The sequence below is a fragment of the Lampris incognitus genome, chromosome 8 (genome assembly GCF_029633865.1).
Source record: "Lampris incognitus isolate fLamInc1 chromosome 8, fLamInc1.hap2, whole genome shotgun sequence".
Taxonomy (NCBI): domain Eukaryota; kingdom Metazoa; phylum Chordata; class Actinopteri; order Lampriformes; family Lampridae; genus Lampris; species Lampris incognitus.
This window is the reverse complement of record NC_079218.1, coordinates 23,109,283-23,131,063: the sequence shown is the minus strand read 5'-3', so window position 1 is coordinate 23,131,063 and position 21,781 is coordinate 23,109,283. Positions and strand designations below refer to the sequence as shown.

At 43.1% G+C, this 21,781-nt stretch overlaps 1 protein-coding gene across 2 annotated transcripts in view; it reads right to left on the bottom strand.

Moving 5' to 3' along the window:
• Positions 1–21,781, bottom strand: part of zbtb16a (zinc finger and BTB domain containing 16a) — a 145,163-nt gene that overhangs the window by 80,092 nt on the left and 43,290 nt on the right. For both annotated transcript variants that reach the window (XM_056284713.1, XM_056284712.1), the window contains exon 3: positions 14,494–14,591. In XM_056284713.1, the coding sequence (XP_056140688.1) occupies positions 14,494–14,591 (98 nt within the window). The remainder of the gene's footprint in view (positions 1–14,493; positions 14,592–21,781) is intronic.

Genomic DNA, 21,781 nt, shown 5'->3' with positions numbered 1-21,781 from the left:
ATGACCCTGACCAATCATCGTATGCCGTCTTTCACGATCTTGCACAAGTTCATAGGTCATCGGGGAGGAGGGTCAAGAAATTGTCAATCATGGCTACAGAGACGCTACGTGTGATGCTGGCAGTCTTGTATTCCGAAACAAAAAAGAAAGAAAAAGGGGTTGCGGATGCTGTTGTGGCTGGTGCTACTGGGAATGATAACCTAGCATAGCTTAACCAGTTACTCACTGGGTTGCTGAAGTGCATCTGTTTTTTCTTGCCAACATTTAGCCTATCTTTTTTGACTCAGTCACAGTCCTCCCTCGAGGAAACCTCAAAAAGGCAGGGTATTTTGTTGCCACCGCTCAACAAACCTTTCCTCGGTGTCGTCATTCCACCTGACAGCAGCAGCACCACTTTCTCTTTGCCATGTTTAGATATGTGCACAAGAGAGCACTATCATCCTATTGGTCAATGTCAAGGAACACGTCGTAGGAGCTGTCAGACTAGGCAGGAAATTACAAAAAAATTCTGACATTCAAGACTTTTCGTCGGGATGTTGTGGGACGTCCCACATCGCTGCTCTTTGATTATGTCACACTACACAGGGTAAAGACGCCCGTTCATCGTTCATTGGGCCCAATGCTGGAAATCTGTCAGCGACCTCAAACTCGTGTCAAAGTCAGGCTGAAATCGTGTAGTCTGATCCCGGCATTACAGGAGCACTCAAACACTCTCAAATGATGTGCTTTAATATCAAAACACAATACTTTTGCTACTATTATCATATATATTATCATAACTTCAGCACATTTTGCATTGCAAATTACGACTGGCTTCTAAGCAACAATTTAAACAATTCCCACAGCGAAACACTTTCTTTTTTTAAACCTGGAAAGGCTGACGTGACCATATCCATGTGTTTTCTGGACATAAAACTGAATGACAGGAAAAAAAAAAAACTCAATCCTCCAGACCTCTGTGACAATGCAGAGGGAATCAAGTAGAGGGAATCAAGCATTGGTCAGAAGACAGTGGGAGCCAGGAGATGTTGAGATGGTCAACAAGGTGCGCATTCACCAAATTAACCTCATTCAAATATATATGGGTCAGCAGGTTCAGGGAAAGCTTGCAGATGGAACTTAACCCAAACCTCTGCTTACCATGGAGAGGGGCTTATGGCTCAGCATCAGTTGGCATCCTCCAGTGCCGACTAGGAGGCTACCTGATGAAGATGGATTTCTTGGATTGGCTTACTCTGATGCTGGCAGGACACTAGTATTGGCTTCACCCACAAGAATACAGGCCATCCCTTCTTATGTGCACAGCAGCCCTTCAGCTTCTAAAGGTTCTGGCTGCAACCAAGGGTTTCTGAACACCACTGAAACCGCTAAGCAGGTTAAACTGGAACAGTTTCTTTGTCAGTATTGTTGAAGCAATAAGTGCCAGTGTCACAAGCCCTCCATCTTGACTGTTAGGGTTGGCTACTGAATCTCGGTACCACTATCGCACTGGTTCCCATACAAGTGATACCTACTGGACTGAAACACAATGGAGATTTTGGTGCCAACATAAAATACCTGCGCCACCGACTGAAATATCCAGTTGCTGTTTTTCATTGCCCTCTGGTGCTACGAAATGGAAAGTACAGGCAACAGAAACATCAGTTTGTGCGCTCGCCTGTGACCCACGGCATGACTTCGCTTCATGTTCACTCGCTCTGTCAACAATATGTGACAGTAGATGCTATTTCAGGCATCGTTTAGGCTCTGGCACTTTTTTAAAAAAAAGTATCGTTTCAGCACCAGTAACTGAAAAAAAAGGAAATAAAACCCATTTCTATTGGCTGTAGCTTTGAACCTGGTAGAGAATCATTTGTCCCTCCAAATGAGAGCCCCAAAAGAAGAAGCCAAAGTCCTGACTAGTGTGGCTACCTGGCTTTTGCTACCTTGATCCTTGGGCTTCACCATGCAGAACAGTCTTTCCTGTTCTTTCTTGTCTTCTTTCTCCCAGCTCTCTGCCTCCCATTCATTGCTATGGAACAGCAATTTGTCAGAAACCTTTGTGGAAGAGCTAGCATCTGTGCACTTCTTCAACAGCTACTGCATCTGCTGATGGTGATGTTGCTCAAGTGGGAATTGTGTTGGCTTCCTTACCTGATTCAGCTTAGACTTGCTGTACAACCATACGAATAATCTATTAATATTAATAATTACTGCATAGAAAAATAGATTCTTATACAATCTTAATGTTTACGGTATGTGCCTAGTGACTTACATTTTCTTCAGTTCTGTTAAACACCTTTAAGCTCACCAAGTAGACTCAAATAATCTGTAATAGCTTAGCTAGTACTTTAAGACAAGGTTTTCAAATCTGTCTGTCTAGTAAGCGAAGCCAGTTTTGAAACGTGATATAACAACATTTTAAATATGTGAAAAAAGGTTTAAAAAGACTGACATAATAATGGATTACATTTATATAGTGCTTTATCTAGACAAAGCCCTTTACATTGAAGGGGGGAAACTCACCTCAACCACCACCAATGTGTAGCACCCACCTAGGTGATGCACAGCAGCCATTTTGCACCAGAACGCTCACCACACATCAGCTTGAGGTGCAGAGGGAGGATTCACTGAGTGAATTATATGGGGGGGATGATTAGGTGGCCAGATGGAGAGAGCCAGGTTGGGAATTTTGCCTGGACACGGGGGAACCCCCTTCTCTTTGCGATAAGTACCATGAGATCTTTAATGATCACTGTGAGTCAGGACCTCAGTTTAACATCTCATCCAAAGGACGGCATCTCCTACAGCACAGTGTCCCTATCACTGCACTGGGGCATTGGGATTTTTTTTTTTGGACCAGAGGTGAAACTGCCCCCTACTGGCCCACCAACACCACTTCCAGCAGCAACTCAGTTTTCCCGGGAGGTCTCCCATCCAAGTACTAGCCAAGCCCATACCGTCTTAGCTCCCGTCAATCGGCAGAGCCAGGGTACATGTTGGTATGGCTGCTGGCAAAAACATAAATTTAGCTGTCTTAGCTAGCAACCGTATAATACATGTGAATTTGGACACACTATTCAAATGGGAAATATCTATAAACACCTAATAAATCTGTCATTGCTAAAACTGGAAGTGAGGAAACGTTTTTTTGAGAAAATTTTTTTTCACAATTCAAATCATCTGGCCATCTGCAGCTTGCAACACATAAAAAAAACATAAGATTCTGCACTTTGCTCAAAAGACCTCTCTTAAAATAAGTGTAAATTGAGTGGTCCATCTGTTTTTACATTTTAACGACTAAGTGTGATACACAGTGATGAACTTTATGTTCAAATATCTACTTGCTAATTTTCAAATTCAACACTAATGCGTACAAAGCTGCTAGTGCTAAATTTCAATTTTGACATTTTACCTTCCTTCTGCATTGCATTGTTCATTCTGTCTGATCCAACGTCTTACAGTAATTACCGTAAACACCCCATAAAAATTGGCTGTGGTGTCAGAACAATTGTTCTTTAGCACAGTATGATGGGAAAGTGGTTTACTACCCAATCCCAAACACACACAAAACACTCACTCCATGAAAATAAACATAACGCATGAATATGTGCTGTCCTGGATAAATGTTGCACCACTCAGTCACCAAATTGTGTGTGTAGGTGTGTGTGTATTGGGCTCAACTGTAAAACACACACACACACACACACACACACACACACACACACACACACACACACACACACACACACAAAAGAACACAAATCCATACTAGCCACAGGCTCCTCTCCAATCTATTTTCTGCTCAGCTGGTTTTAAATGAAGTTATTATGACTCATTAAAATGCCCGCGAGCTTGTGGAAGTCGGCCAATTACGATTTAAATTTAGCCTCCTGCTCTCACAACCATATCTCCCCCCTCTGTACAACCCACCTCTCACATTGGCACCACACTTTTGAAAGGAGCCGTTTTTAATACATTCGTATGACCCCACACATGAAAAACACATGCACATTTACAATCTCAGCCCCCTCCAGATGTTTTCATTAACACAGACACACGTGCAAGGGTACGCATACACACACACACACACAACTACTTTCAGGTCATTGCTTTTATCAATGCGAAGGGACCAGGACAGTGTCTTTTAAGCCAAGAGTCAACGGAGCAAGGGGCATTTGCAGTTGTTGCCAGATCGATAGGCATAATTTTAGAATTTGCCAATAATAAAGAGATTTGATCCTATCTAGGGTTGTGCGTTTCACCGTCTTGACTGAATAATTCAACAATTCAAAATGAGACGGCAGCTAATGGTTCATTTCTGCACCGTCATCTAGAGCCCGGCCAGCTTTCTCTGGTCTGGCTATTAATGTTTATGGATAACAGTTTATTGGTGACTATGGGCTGGATGGGGGTTTTACAGGACTTCTGATAGGCAGAATGGCCTTCACACTTGTCACTAGTGTTACATCACCCCCTGCCAAAGGTGACTACCAGTGTTTTTACCAACTTACACAATACAGTGCCTTCCCTTTGGCATGAGCGGTTAATAGTTGAACTATTGCAGGTTCATGAAAGATAATTGATTTTGGGATCCACTAGCAAAAAAAATAAATAATTAAAAAATCATACAATTATACAGCTTTATAATTGACACACATCTTGAGGTACAATGTATCCATCCATCAATTATCTGAATCGCTTATCCTGCTCTCAGGGTCACGGGGATGCTGGAGCCTATCCCAGCAGTCACTGGGTGGCAGGCGGGGAGACACCCTGGACAGGCCGCCAGGCCATCACAGGGCTGAGACACACACACACACACACACACACACACACACACACACACACTCTCATATTCACACCTAGGGGCAATATAGTACGGCTGATTCACCTGACCTACGACCTACATGTCTCTGGACTGTGGAAGGAAACCAGAGCCCCCGGAGGAAACCCACGCAGACACAGGGAGAACATGCAAACTCCACACAGAAGATGACCTGGGATGACCCACCAAGGTTGGACTACCCCAGGGCTCGAACCCAGGACCTTCTTGCTGTGAGGGGACTGCGCTAACCACTCCACCACCATGCCGCCTGGTACAATATATATGATTGAAAAATATTAAATAAATGTGGTGTCTATAAGTTCCATACTAAACATTTTTGATATGACTCAACTCTGGTAAATTCATTTCCAGCTTGCTGTAATATAGCAGGACCAAGAAGATCCTTCCATAATAGTTAACTGTGACCGGCAGGTGCCCTCGAACATCATTTCTGTCCAGATAAGTGCAAGTGGAACAAGTACTATCAGCTCTGCCGTCTGTTGTTCTGTGCCCTATGACTGTGTTCAGCACGTTCCTACTATGAAGAAAAAAAAAGAAGGATCCTAGTATACCTAAAGACTAGACTAAGCAATTCCACCTGATCCTTTTTTTAGTCCCTTTAAGCAATGCACTCTATTTTGTCAGTGAGAACCCTACACACATACACACAAACACACATACCAAATATAAGCAACAAGCACATCTCTCTCTCTCTCTCACACACACACACACACACACACACACACACACACACACACACACACACACACACAGCTCTCCGACAACAAAGCTGCTGGGAGGAGGGAGGGATGATGAAGCGAATCCAAAATTCAATTGACTGTGTTCTTGTTTTTGAGCAGAGGGAACACAGTGTACTGTACTGCAAAAGGCCATAAACTCTCTCTTTCCCTCTCACCAAAAAAAAAGAAAAAAAAGAAAAAGCTTTTGGCTTTTGGTAGACGCAGCCGTTTCAGCAATCACCCTCCATCAAAACACTTTGTCTCGCATACAAAAATAAGACCTGGCATCAGAGAGGAATACCAAATCAGACCCATTAGGGGAGCACGGGGGCACTCACTACTTAGCAACCGCTGGGATTTAAAGCTGCAATAACCCGGTAATAAAAGGAATAAGGCCGAATTCTCTGTCTTTTTTTTTTCTTCCCGTTTCTATCTGAAAATAGAGTGGGATGAAAAATGATTTTGCAATTCTCCATCTTGTGCTTTTAGGAAATGGGGATCAGAAGAAACGGAAATATAATTACAGCACTCTGATTACAAAAAAAAAACAACCTAAACCCCCCCCCCCATCTATGATAGTTTAAAGCACATCTTTCAAATTACACATATATTAGGGGAAAAAAACCCCACATGATTACCTGTTGATTCATTTGAAATATTTTTAAGACTTTTTGTGAGATTGTGGCACTGCTATAGTCATTAAAGGGTAGCTTTTCCACATATAATGACTTTTGTGGAGAATAATAAAGGCTAATAAACCTTGAATGCTGGATGCAATTTTCATTAACCTGCATATTTTAAAGATTTTGTATCATTATAATACCAAATTAACTATATAATATCAGATTATAATGTGTTGCCCTCCTGGAAGCACACGTCGTAATCTTAGCACACAAGACGATCCCGTCACCAACAACAACAATTGTTATTATTAGTGAGCAAACATTACTAATGAAATACATTTGGAGAATGATTTTCCTTGCCCTGCTGAGAGATTAACTAGATGATAATAGGAAATATGCATCCAATAGGTTATGATTGCTGGGTAAATCTGAGAGAGCCACTTGAGTAAGATTATGAAAAATCCTCCAAGTTGCACAAAGTCACCAATGACACACAAGTTAACTCGATTTCAGTGACTTTGTCACAGACAAACTGAACACGTGCTGTTTGTATAAGATTTTTTTTTTATATCTGAAGCATTTGCATTGAAAAATAAGCTCCATCTTTAGCACATTGTTGAATACTAAAATGTGCAAGGTCATGCACTAAAAGATCAGTTGCAGAGTAAGAGATGAAAAAAACAAGCTTCTGGCCAGTAAGTCTGAACCTTTGCTAGCAGGTGATGAATTTTGCAGCGCAGCAGTTTACAGTAAATAAGCATGCAACTTCTTCCAGGAAAAAAGCCACGGGTGTCAGGTACAGTCACACAAGGTATAATGACATTTAATGCCAATCACTATCTTGTCAGAGTATGCTTTTGGATACGAGGCGGTACAATAACTCTGCTCCAGCCTTACATACTGTGCAGCCTAGCTTTTCAAAACATTGCTTTTCCAAGAACCTGGCAGCACAGGTACATTGAGTTTCCACTGAAAACGCGTAACCGGTAAGAGCAACACTGTTTCCGATGAAGTCACATTCGCCGAGAGCGGAGGTCTAACAAATACACACCCTCCCTTCTTCCCTCTGATAGGGAAATAAACATAATATCAGATCATTCTGGTATGGGGGTAGACTATTACTGTGCCGTTATGCTTCAACTCCTGCATCTATTCATCTCCCATCTGTCTGTCCCCGGCACTCTCTCCTCTCATATATAATGCGGCTGACATTTAGGTTGTGGTATAATTCCCATGTTGTTTGAAATAATACTTGGACAGGTCAGGGGAAGTATCAGATGAGGAGGATAGGATTAGGGACTTAAAACATGCTGGAAAGGAATCAGGATATGCTGCTTCAACAGAAGTAACCACTATTTATCTGGCCTGTCCGTCATCCTGCTCAATGGAACCGGGAAGAACGGGATATGTGCGAGTTTGTGTGTGTGTGTGTGTGTGTGTGTGTGTGTGTGTGTGTGCGCGCGTGCTTCTGTGAGGGTTTGGTGGAAGGGTGTCAGCTGTGGTGAAAAATGTACATGAAAATCACTTAAAACACTCGAGGCCATACTTTGCTCATGCTACTTTTTTAACCGCTTGCTTTTAATAGATCCTGTTCCACTGCAACCCCCCCCCCCAACTTCCCTGCCTCTGTCTCCTAAGAGTTCCCCCCCCCCCCTCTCTTCTTCCTTCACTCATGCAAACAGACAGAAAGACACATACATGCGCGTGCACACATGTGCACACACACAGGAATTTGTGGCTTGGAAGGCAGTCAAGTTTCATTAATTTCTGGGTTTGGGTACAGTACAGTGTGTTCCTGGACACACATCTGCGAGCAATCATAAATGCTCTGGAATGCTGGCAGAACATCCAGACCTGCCGGCACAACAATGATGTCATCACTCTGAGGGAAGAGCTGGCACTCTGCCAAAATGCGAGAGCGAGAGAGAGAGAGATGGGAAAAGAACACTTTGTTGGGTTTTTTTTTTAACCCCCCCTCCCTTCCACCTCCCCCTGTTCATTTCTAAATGCCTTGCATTTTTCTTTGTCTAAATGATTTGGCCCTTCACAGGGCCCTTGCTACCACACTCAGAAGACCAGGATTAGATGTCAGTCAGGTGCATGGAGGCTTTAACAGAAAGCTTATGTCAGACTCAGGTGCTGAGATGAGTTGAAGTGGCCAAAATAAAAATAAAAATACAAAAATTCAACTGTGGTTGGCAATATTTTGCTGGGCTTCTTGCAGCTTAATATAGTCACAGAGCTTGTGACTTATTTGGAAGATCACTGTAAATAAGTAAGCGTGTGGACAAAATGAGGCGAGCTGACTAACTTGGCTCATTGGTAACCAGCCCATTACCAAGCATGTTTGGCATCTAATCCCCAAAAAAAAATAAAATAAAAAGAGAAAGCTGACAGGAAGCATTACACTATGCAAACAATGGGAAGGCAGTGCGTGAGGAATTGAAGTCAGTAGAAGTCGATGGACAAATTGTTATGAATGGTTCGGAGAGAAAAGTTGATTGGCCAACTAATATTCCCACAAACCAAACAAGCACACAAGGCTTCATGCTCTATAGGCTGCAGGGTATATAATAAACATAGTATTTAACCCTTAAAACATGACTGTACATGCTAACCATTGGCTTTAACAAATATAGCTTGTATTATTTTCTCTCGAGACTCCACAATGAGCATAAATGATAGTGCATATGTGCAATTATCTTTGCTGAAAACACAAACACTTCTCTTGGGTATGTTAGTAAATATTTGCCTCAATTTTTGATCAAGATTGGGTTTAAACTTAAGAGCATGAATTTGGGTTAAAACGAGTTAAATATAGTCTTTTTAATGTGCTGGTGAGGTTGTTTGTTTTCTTTATAGGGCTAATAACGTACGTACGTACGTGTGTGTGTGTGTGTGTGTGTGTGTGTGTGTGTGTGTGTGTCCACCTAAAGGCTGGCCTGCATGTACAGTGGGTCAGGGGATGTGTGTGTGTTATGGAGGGATGGACTACTTTCTGACAGCTAGGCAAATGAAATCAGGGAAGGCCAAGCTCTAATTGAGTCCACTGGAGAGTAAAAAGCCAGATGATAAATGCCACTGAATCGCAACAGATGAATTATCATCACATCTTGGGACAATTACACAGTATTAGCTAAGATCAATTAGTGTCACCGGTTTAAAGAGGCAATAAAGAGTTGATATTTAAACTTAATTTGTATCGCCATACATGTAATTCCCCCGTTTCATTTTCTTGTCGGACTTTGACGAGGAAGGATAAACAACAAAACTACGATGAATTTAAGAGGCAAGGGCAGAAAAATAACATACAAGGTGTTGACCCAGATCCCAAACGTGGACATGGACTCATTACTGAAGCCATTACTGAAATGAAGATCACAGAGGTGACGCTTTATTTGTATAATATCATAATTTGCCCTAGAGCAAGGCACTTAATTCCCAACTGCCCCAATCAAGAAGAGGCCTTGTAGCTAACTGTGTTGGAGTTAATAGGGCAGCTCAAAGCTGTTGGTGTGTGTGCCGAGTAGAAGGACGTCTCTCCCCGCACCTTCTCCTGCTGTCACAAATGACATATTCGTAAAGACCTAATAATGCTAAATAATGGTAAAAAAAAATCATCTGCCACTTTATGTTTTTACACACACACAGACACACAGACACACAGACACACACACACACACACACACACACACACACAGCTGGCTAATCCAGTGGCTACCCACCCACCCAGTCGAATCATGTGTCACTAAGATTTGACCCTGCTTTGCAATACTCTCCACCACAACACCACTGTCCCCACAAAACACTACATATCAGGCAGTCATAAAAAACACAAACACACCCACCACTTATGACAAACAACAGAGAGAGAGAAAGGGAGAGAGAGGGAGAGTTGGCACAAGGTAGACTGTACATACTGTACCCTCAGCAGTGGCAGGCAGCCCAGACTGGAGAGCTGCCAAGTCCTCGATAAAGCGAGCATAGAGACAAAGCGAGGGAGAGAGAGCATGCTCTATAGCTGGGGGGGGGGGGGGGCAGCAACGTCTGAAACAGTACACATCCACAATGCGTTGCGCATACCAAAAAGGCTTCCGCCCCCCCCCCCCCCGACTCCTCTCTTCCACTCTCTCTTTCTCCCACTCTCTCTGTCTGTGTCTTTGCAAAGCTATATGAAAGGTGATGGGGTGATGATTGAGATTGAGAAGGGCTAAATTTTGGGAATGGGTAAAGGTGTCATCATTTCAGAGAGTGAAATATAAAGAGATAAAAGTACAAAAAAAATGATGCCGCTTTGTCAGAACCAGGGTGTGAAATAAAAAAGCCTTGAAAGCCAAGCAGTGGAGAGGGAAAAGAAAAAAAAATCAAAAAGGGCAGAAAGAAATTCAAAAAGGGCAGGAAAAAAAAAAGAAATCAGAAATGTCAAAGTCTTGCCTGCTCGCTGTCTGTTTCCTTACCATCATCGTCTTTACAGAGGCACTTGTCTGCCTTTAACGCCAGACTAAAGAGTGTGTGAATCAACGCCGGTGTACGTAGAAGTACAGGTTGATGCCGCATGTCAAGGCAGCCCTGCTCGGATGAAAGAGGTTTGCACACTTAATGCCACCCATTGCTAAAAATACACTGCCCGCATCTTCGGCTCTGGCTGTGTTTGTCGAAGGAAAGTTTGTGGTTCTTCCTAGAGTTTAAAATGTATGCTAAAAGGCAGAAGGCTCATTTTTTCCATTTGATCTCAAGTCAGCACAGTCGTCACTACTTCCTTTCTACATCAACAAGATTGACAGTTTGTACAGTGGCGTTGGGGCAGGCGCCTGGCCCGCTTTTGATCACAATAACCCAATTACAGATCAAATTGATTTTCATGTTCTGTCAAATATTGAAGGATGCTCGTCGGTTATTCATCGCAAGAACCAACCCATTACAGACAGACATACAGATGGGGGACTCAGCACTCACCCATTTCTATTACGCTAAATTCTACTACTAGGGCGGCACGGTGGTTAGCACTGTCGCCTCACAGCAATAAAGTCCTGGGTTCGATTCCCAGCTGGCCAGCCAGGGTCGTTTCTGTATGGAGTTTGCATGTTCTCCCATGTCTGCATGCATTACTCTGATTTCCTCCCACAGTCCAATGACACATGTCAGGTGTATCTGAGATACTAAATTGCCACTGGGTGTGAATGTGTCTGCCTGTGTGCCTGCTGTGCGATGACTGGACCAGGACCAGAAGACTGGACCTTGGGGCAGCACGGTGGTCCAGTGGTTAACACTGTTGCCTCACAGCAAGAAGGTCCTGGGTTCAAACCCCAGGCCATCCCAAGTCCTTTCTGTGTGGAGTTTGCATATTCTCCCCATGTCTGTATGGGTTTCCTCCGGGCACTCTGGTTTCCTCCCACCAAACACATGTTAGGGTCAACACTCCTCGTCTGTGTCCCTGACCAAGGCAATGGAAAGAAGAATTGGAGTTGGTCCCCGGGTGCTGCACTAGGGGCTGCCCATTGCTACTAGCTACACAGCCGGGAAGGGTTAAATGCAGAGAATGAATTTCGTTGTATGTGTGTACAATGACAAAGTGGATTCTTCTATTCTATATTCTGTCCTGGGTGTTTCCCCTGCCTTCCACCCAATCAGCACTAGGTTAAACGGCTTGGAAATGAATGAATGAATGAATAAATTTTACTTTAGCCTGATATTATATGGGAAAGGTTCTATTTTAAGATGCCCAAGAGTATGTCTCCAATGTGCTCTCACAATATAACGTCAAAAAAATGATTCAATTTTGACGCGTCTGAACGTTGAAGGCCAAACACTGTCCAAGATATTTCTTCACAGCCTGTTGAAACCTTTTGACTGACAAAGCGAGTACAGGATGAGAGATATCTCATCTGAAGGTACTGGAAAAAGGAGGGCGATGAGATGAATGAAACAAAGCAGCACAACATCTGGACAACAGTTTGTGGGACCCAAACAAAACCAAAAAAAAACAATTTTCAGAAAGAATGCAAGATTTTCAACAAGTATAGCTGTTGCAAACCCGGTTATGATTTGGTCACAGGTGTGTACGGGGAAAAGCTAATCCTTGATAATGAAATGAGAACTCCCACACACTTTTCAGAAATATTACACATAAGACAGACTTGGATTCTTGGATTCTTGCTTCAAAGCGGCACACTTCAGTAGTCATTGAGTGTGATATGAAGATAAATCATGTGCCTTGATTTTTGTAGCCTTTTGTTTTTGTCACTAATAAAATGTCCTTAGTCTAAAAGCAGCTGTGCTCACATCTTCAGCCATGCTTACATCTCTAAGAATGAATTTGGGGGAAAAAAAACAATTCCTTCCATTTTGTATTTTGTTTTCAATCAAGAATCACTGAATTCAGATTTAGAATTGATTTTGTAAATATATTTTTAAAATGGCCATTTCTGTATCCATACTCATTCTTATGCCATTAAGAATACCATGCATTTTCCCTGAACAGACTTCTGTTAATAATATGGAGACATCTAAACCCCAAGACAGCCCAGCTCGGGTAATTTAAGGAACCAGACTGCGGCCTATTCCAACATATCGCCAACGGGCCTTGCAAGGTGCCTTGAGCGACACAAAGGTTTTTCCGAGTTTCTCTCTAGAATTGACAACAAGCATCTGAGCCCAGAGTTACTTTACCTTGACTCACCCCTTTCCTTCACCGTGTCACCGCTCCGGCCCCTAGGGATATTTTGTTCAGATTTACCACTGTAATGGGACTCAATTCTGCACTGCACTCTCTGACATGGCAGAGGCAAGGAGGCAAGAATGAGCCAAGGCTTTCATGGATCTAACGGTATTGTCTGAGTCAGACACTTGGAGCAAAGCAGGAAGTGTGTGTGTGTGTGTCTGTGACCAGGAGGTTAGCTAACACTGCCACATATTTATCATACCCACTGAATACATAAAGATCACCATCCATCCAAAGAGGCTGTTTTGTGATCAGAACTTGTTTTGTGATGTTGCAAGTGAGTGAAAAAGAGAGCATGTGTTGCAGGAAGGAATGGGAAAATAAGGGAGGTGATTCAAAATTAATGCTCAGTAATTCCTTGAGGTGACTTTTTTTTTTTTAACATGCTGGGTTGTGCGCAGAGTCGATTCAGCAGCACAGCATGAGTTTGTCATTCATCTTTGCCACTACATAGCTGGAGCTGCAGCATCCGTCCCAGTTGTGTATTGAGGTTCTGTTGACTTATGAACAAACAAACAAAGCTTTCAAATGCTGCTTCTAGCGCATTAATTAGGGAGAGGGGGTAATTTGTTAATGATGGCATTCTATACCAGTGTGAACTCCACCACAGCAGACAACGCAAAGACACAATTTTACATTCACACACCCCTTTACAGCCCACTATAGATATGAGCTTATTCCCTTTTTGCAAAAACACACTGTATATGCCAGATGAGGGGTCAAACTGGAGGCCAAGCCAACACATGGACTTGGGATTTATGGGTGTGGTTCTCTGCAGAGGGGGACGCCCTCAGAGGGACCTAGAAGTCCCATGGCTTTTACAGAGTTTCTATAAACCATTTGCAGTTATAGGGCCTTGGGAGTCAGGAGCTCCTTGCTGCCAATAAAAGAAGGTCCGGGCCATAAAACCGGAATTGTGCTAAGTAGGCCCCGAGTATGGAGACTGCTGCTGGGGGTAGCGGGGTGGGAGGGGTGTGTGTTGGGTGCTGTCAAGCTGGTCCAATCAATAGAGCCTGTTCGTTGAATTATACAGCGCTCAGTCCATTAATGTCACAGACAGACACTTGGTTGAGGTGTGAGATGACGGAATTTTGATGTCAAGAAAGCATCTCCGGTATAATCTCTCAAAAACGCTCACATAACCACTTGTAACCTAGTAATCTACGATAAATAACATGCTCATCTTTTGGAAGTATAAGTCAAGTTTTCTCTTGACTATCAGACTGCAATGCTGGCTTTGAGAGTATAGTGGGTATTCTATAAATTAGTAGGTATACTATATGCTACAGATTTAAGGTATACTATACTATAGGATTCATCACATACAAGTACAATGACCAGAGGAATGCTTTATATGGGTATGTGTGTGTGTATGTATATATATATATATATATATATATATATATATACATACACACACCTTACAGCATTTTTCACCTCTGTAAACTTATCCAAGTTCGAAAAAAAAAGTTGTCTCTAACAATAGGCATGGGAAGTACTGACAGGTCAACGGTGAAGAGAACAGGGTGATATGTATATGATGCCGCTGTAGTTGATGTCTGTGCAGAACAAATAAAGCGGTGGTGCGTTCGGCTTCTCTACCTGAGTGAGACAGCAAGTGCATCCGTAGACGGAGGCTGTCCAGGAAGCGCTTCCCACACACCTCACAGCCATAGGTCTTCATTCCACTGTGCATCTTCCTGTAAAGAGCAAAACACAAACACTTGAGTCTGTTCATCACGAAATCTCTTTCAAGCATGGAAGGCTCAGTGCAAACGTGTGCACACACGCACACACAAATCACGGCGGGCATTCTCAAAGTGACAGTTTACTGTTAGTAGCAAGGGACTACTGGTGTGTGTGTGTGTATATATATATATATATATATATATATATATATATATATACACACACACACACACACACACACACACACACACACACACACACACACAATTGAGCTATCCCACTGCTCCTTGGTGCAGGTGGAGGTTGGAGAAAGAGTGTCACAGGCCATCAATCAAAAACATCAGGAAATAACAATAAACATCAGTGCAATAGGCTGGCTAATATTCTTCTTAAGGGAGCAACAGACCATGACCCTGTTCGCTGCTATAAATCACGAGGTGCTATTCAAGCAGAGGTGTTATCAACACCCAAGATCTAAAGTGCTGCAGATGGATAAGGACCTATAAAGCAAATGGGGATGATTTATTCATTCAATGTTCAAGACAGACGCTTAGTATAATGACCCATTTATGAGCCCGGTTTTGACTACTGTTATCTGCGTAGCTGTTTAGCACAACAGCGACTACACGATGAATTCAAAGCAGCCGCCTGAAGGTAAATGTGACCTGTAATGATTTTTTTTTTTTGCCCCCAGTTGATAGTGGTTAGGGCACAACATAGTTCAAGCCTACAAGGTCAGACTAAGGGTCAATGTTTGACCATGTGGAAAAAGGACAAGGTAACTTAATAACATCAGGCAACTTAAAAGTCGGGCCTCACAACTCAGCCTCATCTATGTTACGAAATGTCCACAGACCCCGTGGCTCACAGCGGACAGGATTATTCTTGGGAGATATCCGAAAGTGCTCTAAAGCAATTAAGGCGACACGAATTGCCAAACAACTGCGACAGCGCCCTAAGTCTCCTGAGATCTTCACATAGCTTGCCTGGAGGGAGGCGGCAGGAGCGCACTCACACATACGTACATGTGCAGAGAGACAGACAGACAGAAGCACCTACAGCAACCCTTAGTTTATGAGAGAAAAGAATGAATTCAAATGGGGTGTCCAGGTAGCGTAGCGGTCTATTCCATTGCCTACCAACACAGGGATCCCTGGTTCAAATCCCTATGTTACCTCCGGCTTGATTGGGCATCCCTGCAGACACAATTGGCCGTGTCTGCGGGTGGGAAGCCGAATGTGCATGTGTGTCCTGGTTGCTGCACTAGTGCCTCCTCTGGTCAGTCGAGGTGCCTGTTCGGGGGGAGGGGGAACTGGGGGGGAATAGCGTGATCCTCCCATGCGCTACGTCCCCCTGGTGAAACTCCTCACTGTCAGGTGAAAAGAAGCGGCTGGCGACTCCACATGTATCGGAGGAAACATGTGGTAGTCAGCAGAGGGGGTGGGGCAGCAACCAGGATGGCTCGGAAGAGTGGGGTAATTGCCCGGATACAATTGGGGAGAAAAAGGGGGGGGGGGGGATAAAAAATTTCAAGTTCGATCATAACAACAGGCAGTTGCTCATTCATTCATCTAAACGGCACAAAACGTCTTGAACGCTCAAAGGGAGTCATTCGCAGGTTCACCATGAAGACAACCCAAGTTCAAGCTTTTCTGTGAAGGGGAGTGCGCTCAGAGGTGAGGGGCTGCTCACATGCCAGTGGAAATTTGTTAAGTAAACGATGAGACAAATTTTGCATTGTCAGGTTTTAAGCAGCGTTTCTTCCGATCAAGGATGTGCACATCCTCATCCTGGAAAGAGTGGCCACTGGCCTGTAGATGGCTAGAGTTGTTATAACCTTGTGTCCAGCTGAAGTCATTCAACTTCCTTTGATTTTCTCACCTGGATTATTGAGCATTCATAAAGACACTAACTGATGAATAATTATTTCCAAAAACCTCAGGTAATAATCTTTACACCTCTGAACAAGGGTGGCACAGTGGTTAGCGTGGTCACCTCACAGCAACAAGGTCCTTGGTTCGAGCCCCGGGGTTGTCCAACCTTGGGGGTCAACCCAGGTTATCCTCTGTGTGGAGTTGACATGTTCTCCCCGTGCCTGCGTGGGTTTCCTCCGGGTGCTCCAGTCTCCTCTCACAGTCCAAAGACATGTAGGTCAGGTGAAATCAGCCATACTAAATTGTCCCTAGGTGTGAATATGTCGGCCCTGTGATGGACTGGCGGCCTGTCCAGGGTGTCTCCCCAACCGCCGCCCAATGACTGCTGGGATAGGCTCCAGCATCCCGCGACCCAAATATGGATAAGCGGCTCTGATAATGGATGGACCTCTGAACAAATGCACTTCTCTGATCAGAATGGACAGAAAAACTAGTAGTCATCAGTTTTATTATATATATATATATATATACATATATATATGCTATTGTATGTGTGTGTGTAATATGTTCTGTATCAGTGTATTGTTTTGTGATCGTATGTAGAGTGTGTGATGTTGTCCTCGCATGCATTGTGCTGCAGAGTTTTTACATATTGTACTGATAACAGATTCCACCAGCCTTGGTCATGTGGCTTATAAACTTACCCATCTATTTACACACACATAAATAAAACGGAGAATGACAGGATAATAACTCCGTAGAATTAGTGAATTGCTGATAAAACACCAAAACAATAAACATAAGGGCTTCATTGTCCCCATTTTCAAGATGGGTATGGGAAAATGATCAGGCTTGCACATTCTTTAGGAAACAATGCCCTTGATAAGGAGATCTGCTCAGCTTCGCCGCGATGACAGCCATCCATCTTCGAGTCTCACGAGAAAGGCCACGAAGGAAGATGTGCCAGGCTCCCAAAACATGACTGATTGATGTCAGATGTCGAATGCAAATTGATTTACAGCTCTCTTTTGGGCCACATGAGGGAGAGGGATATGGTGTGCAAAATGAGAGAGGGAGAGAGAATGGGATGTCTTCTGACAATGGGCGTAAAGTTATTAGGCAAGGAAGTCTAGTGTGACTGGAATGAAGATAAATTGATGCAAGAGCTCTTTGAAGACCTGGCAGTAAGAGTAGTAGAAAATTGAGACACAGACGCACACAAAAAAAGGAAGAAAACAGGCAAAAGGAATGCAGGATTTACTAGAACAGTCCTGATGGCCATTGTACCGAGTGGGATTTGTGGAGGGACCCAGCAAACAAAAGGCAGAATGAGAGCCCCTTGGCAAGCTGTGAGTAATTAAAAGGTCCTGCAATGCCTCCAAGAAAGAAAGAGGGACACTTCAAAAGCCGGAGAAATAGAAGAAGACAGAAGGAGGGGGAGAGTCAAAGTTGGAAACAAGGTAAAAAAAATGTATAGTCATAACCCGTAAGGGTCAACTAAACTGATGGCTGCATATAAACACACACACACACACACATCTAATAACCATACATGCGGTCTTATTCTGGTAAGTAGAAACAAATTATGGAGTATTAAGCACACAGGGAGCACAAACAGTTTCAAACCCCCCCACACACACCCCATCCCAATTTGACCAATGTGCATCTGAAGAGGAAGGCACATCTTGCATTTTCACAATAAATACACAGCGTTGATAGGCCAAGTGTGGTGCAATTCTCCCATGCGAGGGAGTGTGGGTAATGTGTGAGATGCAGTTTCTCTCAAAGCAGACAACAACATATTGAAACCCATTATCTAACACTACACATTATGGTAAACACCTTCTACTCATTCAGTCTATTAAAGGAAAGTAATCTTTCTTTCAAAAATAGTCAACGTGTGTGCACGCTTGCATACATGTTTAAAGAAACACAAAACGGTAGGGAAAGTGCTCAACAAATAAGGAGCAAAATAATCCAGTGAGTCAAGTAAATTCTTTATGAGACAGTACAAGCCTGTTTTATGCCATAAGCAATCATCAGCAGTCAGTAAAAAATAAAAGCATTGAACAGGCTTGTACTGTCTCAGAGAATTTACTTGACTCACCAGATTTTATATATATATAAAATGGTATACATATTGTAAAATTAAATTATATTCTGGAAAAGACACACATTAAAGACAGTGACTATAGTTAAGCTGACATTAGCGGCATCTTCTTACTGTGGTTACTGTCAGTGGTGGAAATGTGCCTCTTAATGAGAAAGCCCAGTAACACCGGGGACACGGGCCACTCTTAAAAAAAGGCTCAATTCTGGGTGAACATGCAGATGAATGGCTGAAAGTTGGAATAAAGGGTACATGATAAGACCTAAAAACTAAGCAATCATTATAAGTTCTCCTTATTGACCAGGGTAACCGGAGCCCTGCTCACTCTCCTGGTGTAAGTGCACAGGCCTCCTCCCCTCCGTGTGTGAATTAAAGGTGCTATATATGAGATTTCAAACGTTAATATAGCAGCAAACAACTATTTGCTATGTAAAGAGATCGTGGCGTCATGGCATCCTGAGCAGAGAATGAAGTCACGCTCCCTCTGTGTGTGCTGTAATATGACTTTCTCTGTTCTTTGTTTTGGAAGCCGGTCCGGCCACGTGCACATTAGTGCATGGTGAGATAGTTAGTGTTAGAAGGATAGCTAGCAAGCTAATGATTACATTGCATGGATTTAGGTCACTCAGCAGATCGAAGTAGACCCTTGCCAAGCTGAATACGTTACCAATGTTAATAAAATAACTTTATACTGTACAAATCAATATGCCAACTGAAACAAATGAAATAATAGCCAAGAACACGAAGGGGGGGGTTGGTCTGGTTCGGTCTGAGATGCTGGTGCCAAATATCGTATACGGCACCTTTTAGGTGGCTACCACACACACCTCAAATCCACAATGAAAACACAAAGCCGTGCACTAAATGGAGCAAATTGCATGCTCACGCGCACATACACGCTTACCAAATCCAGCCCGAGATCTAAACAAAAGTAAAAGCTTTAGCTTGGTTCTCTTTGTGCTCACTAACCCAATTATGTTATTTACCCTGGATTCACACATTACAGGGGTTCAACACGAACCGTTTCAGGTTACAAACAGCCCAACTACCTGTTACTTCTGTCTGAATAGAAGAAACACACGCACGCACGCGCGCACACACATTAACACACAACTGCTGCTGTAGCTGGCTGCTTTCACGTTTTTTTGTGTTCTTTTCCCTGAACTAGAGGATGAGAGTTGCGTGGTGGCTGGCTGGGTGGGGGAGGCGGGGGCTGCCGGGGAGCGCTGGAGGGGAGGTGATTTGAAACAGACTGACTGTAGCTATTAAGGAAGTTCACATAAAACTCTCTCAGGCCATTTACTCAGTTAATAATCGACTTTGTCCAACAGTCACTTTTGACAACGGCAATAAATTTCAAATTTATGTCAACAAAACATATGCTGAACACCTCGTGCGGTGCGCTTCATCGTAAACCAACCCCACCAAGGACTGTTTGAGTGTGTGTGTTTGAAATGTGAGTAGATTACAGGCCCGCGTTATTGAGCCGTAACAGCTTGCCTCATATAATTCTGAACTTTTTTTTCCCCCTTCTCCACATTGCCGCTGGACTTGGCTTGCCATACATCATAACTAGCACTGCATCTGTCGAGATAAAGGCTTTCCCAAGCCTCCCACCTCCCCCTTCTCAACTTATAAATGACACTCTTAAAAAGATGAAATTCGACTTTCAGTAAACTACTAACACAACTGACGGCTCGATGAAGCTCAGTCTCACAATAAAAGAAGAAAAAAAAAACCCTCCCAAGACTTGAATGATTTTTTTTTTTTTTTGCCCATCCATCCAGATTTCACATGAATGGGCTTTGACAAATTTGATTAAAATCTTGTCAAACCTCTTTTAAAAAAAACACCCTACATGATTCTCTGCAGAATAATTCATGCTGTTAAAGTCTAGTCGGGATCAAAACATTGTTATCGCCCCATTCAAACAAGTGCAAGAAAAAAAAACTCGGGGCGCAGTAGACATGAAAATGATGCTGGACATCTCACGCTCACTTGTCACCATTCGCCTCCAATGTATTTCTCCCTGAGCAGCCTTGAGCGTTGTCCTCTTTCCTCATCTATCCTTTCATCTTTTTTCCCCCCATCTCTTTCCACCCTCCGTTGTTGAAGGGAACCATAAAACAACTTAAAATGGTTTTCGTAAATAGAGGTTTGGGAAGAGAGGGATAGGAGGGTTAACATGGAGTGAAAAGAAGGCTAAACGATAAAGGGACACAATTGATAAAAGGCCGTAAATTGAGGAACACAGGAGTGTGTGTGTGTGTGTGTGTATGTATATATTAGTTCTGTGGGCTCGAGGCAACTAATTGATAATTGGAGAACCTGCTAAACAGGTCTGGGAATTCAACATTAGAGGGGTCCACCTAAATATCAGGGTACCTAAAAGAGCCCCACAGTCTACACAGCAGTACCAGGACTACACTATATTACACCTGTCTGGATGATATGGAAACAATCATTATCTTGTCTCAGTTCATTATGTGCCAGCTGGTCAGTCTATTTAATGGTTTTTGTGAAATTATTACATATTCAGGAAAATATGGATATTTTTTGAATATCAATTACCAAAAGGGAGTAATTGTGCAAAGTAGAGCCAATTTGGCAAATCTCAGCTCGATATTTTTTACAAGAAGTTGCTGGACTGAAAGAAACCTTTAAGTTGTCTGAGCTACGACATGTGCTTATTTAATACCCTCGTGTTCGTTCCGGTCAAAATGAACCATTTCATAAATATTGTTTATATTACTAATGATTAAGATGATAATGACATATTGAGTATTTTTATGTACATTTTAAAACTGCATTTCTGTAAAATCCAAAGGTGGCCTGGGTCTACGTGACTAGCGAACTGTGGACGACATGGCTCAGGAGGTACAGCGGGTCGTCCAGTAATCGGAAGGTTGCTGGTTCGATCCTCAGCTCCTCCAAAGAGTGTCGAAGTGCCCTTGAGCGAGACACCGAACCCCTAACTGTTCCTGATGAGCAGGTTGGCACCTTGCACGGCAGCCTCCACCATCAGTGTATGAATGTGAATGGGTGAATGTGAGGCATGCGCTGTAAAGCACTTTGAGTGGTCTGTAGACTAACATAGCACTGTATAAACACAGGCCACTTACCATTTACATCCACTGCTTATTTGTCACTGCACAAACACGCAAGAGTAATAAGTACATCATCTTCAGTTTCTTGTCATTTTTATCTCTTGTGAGCA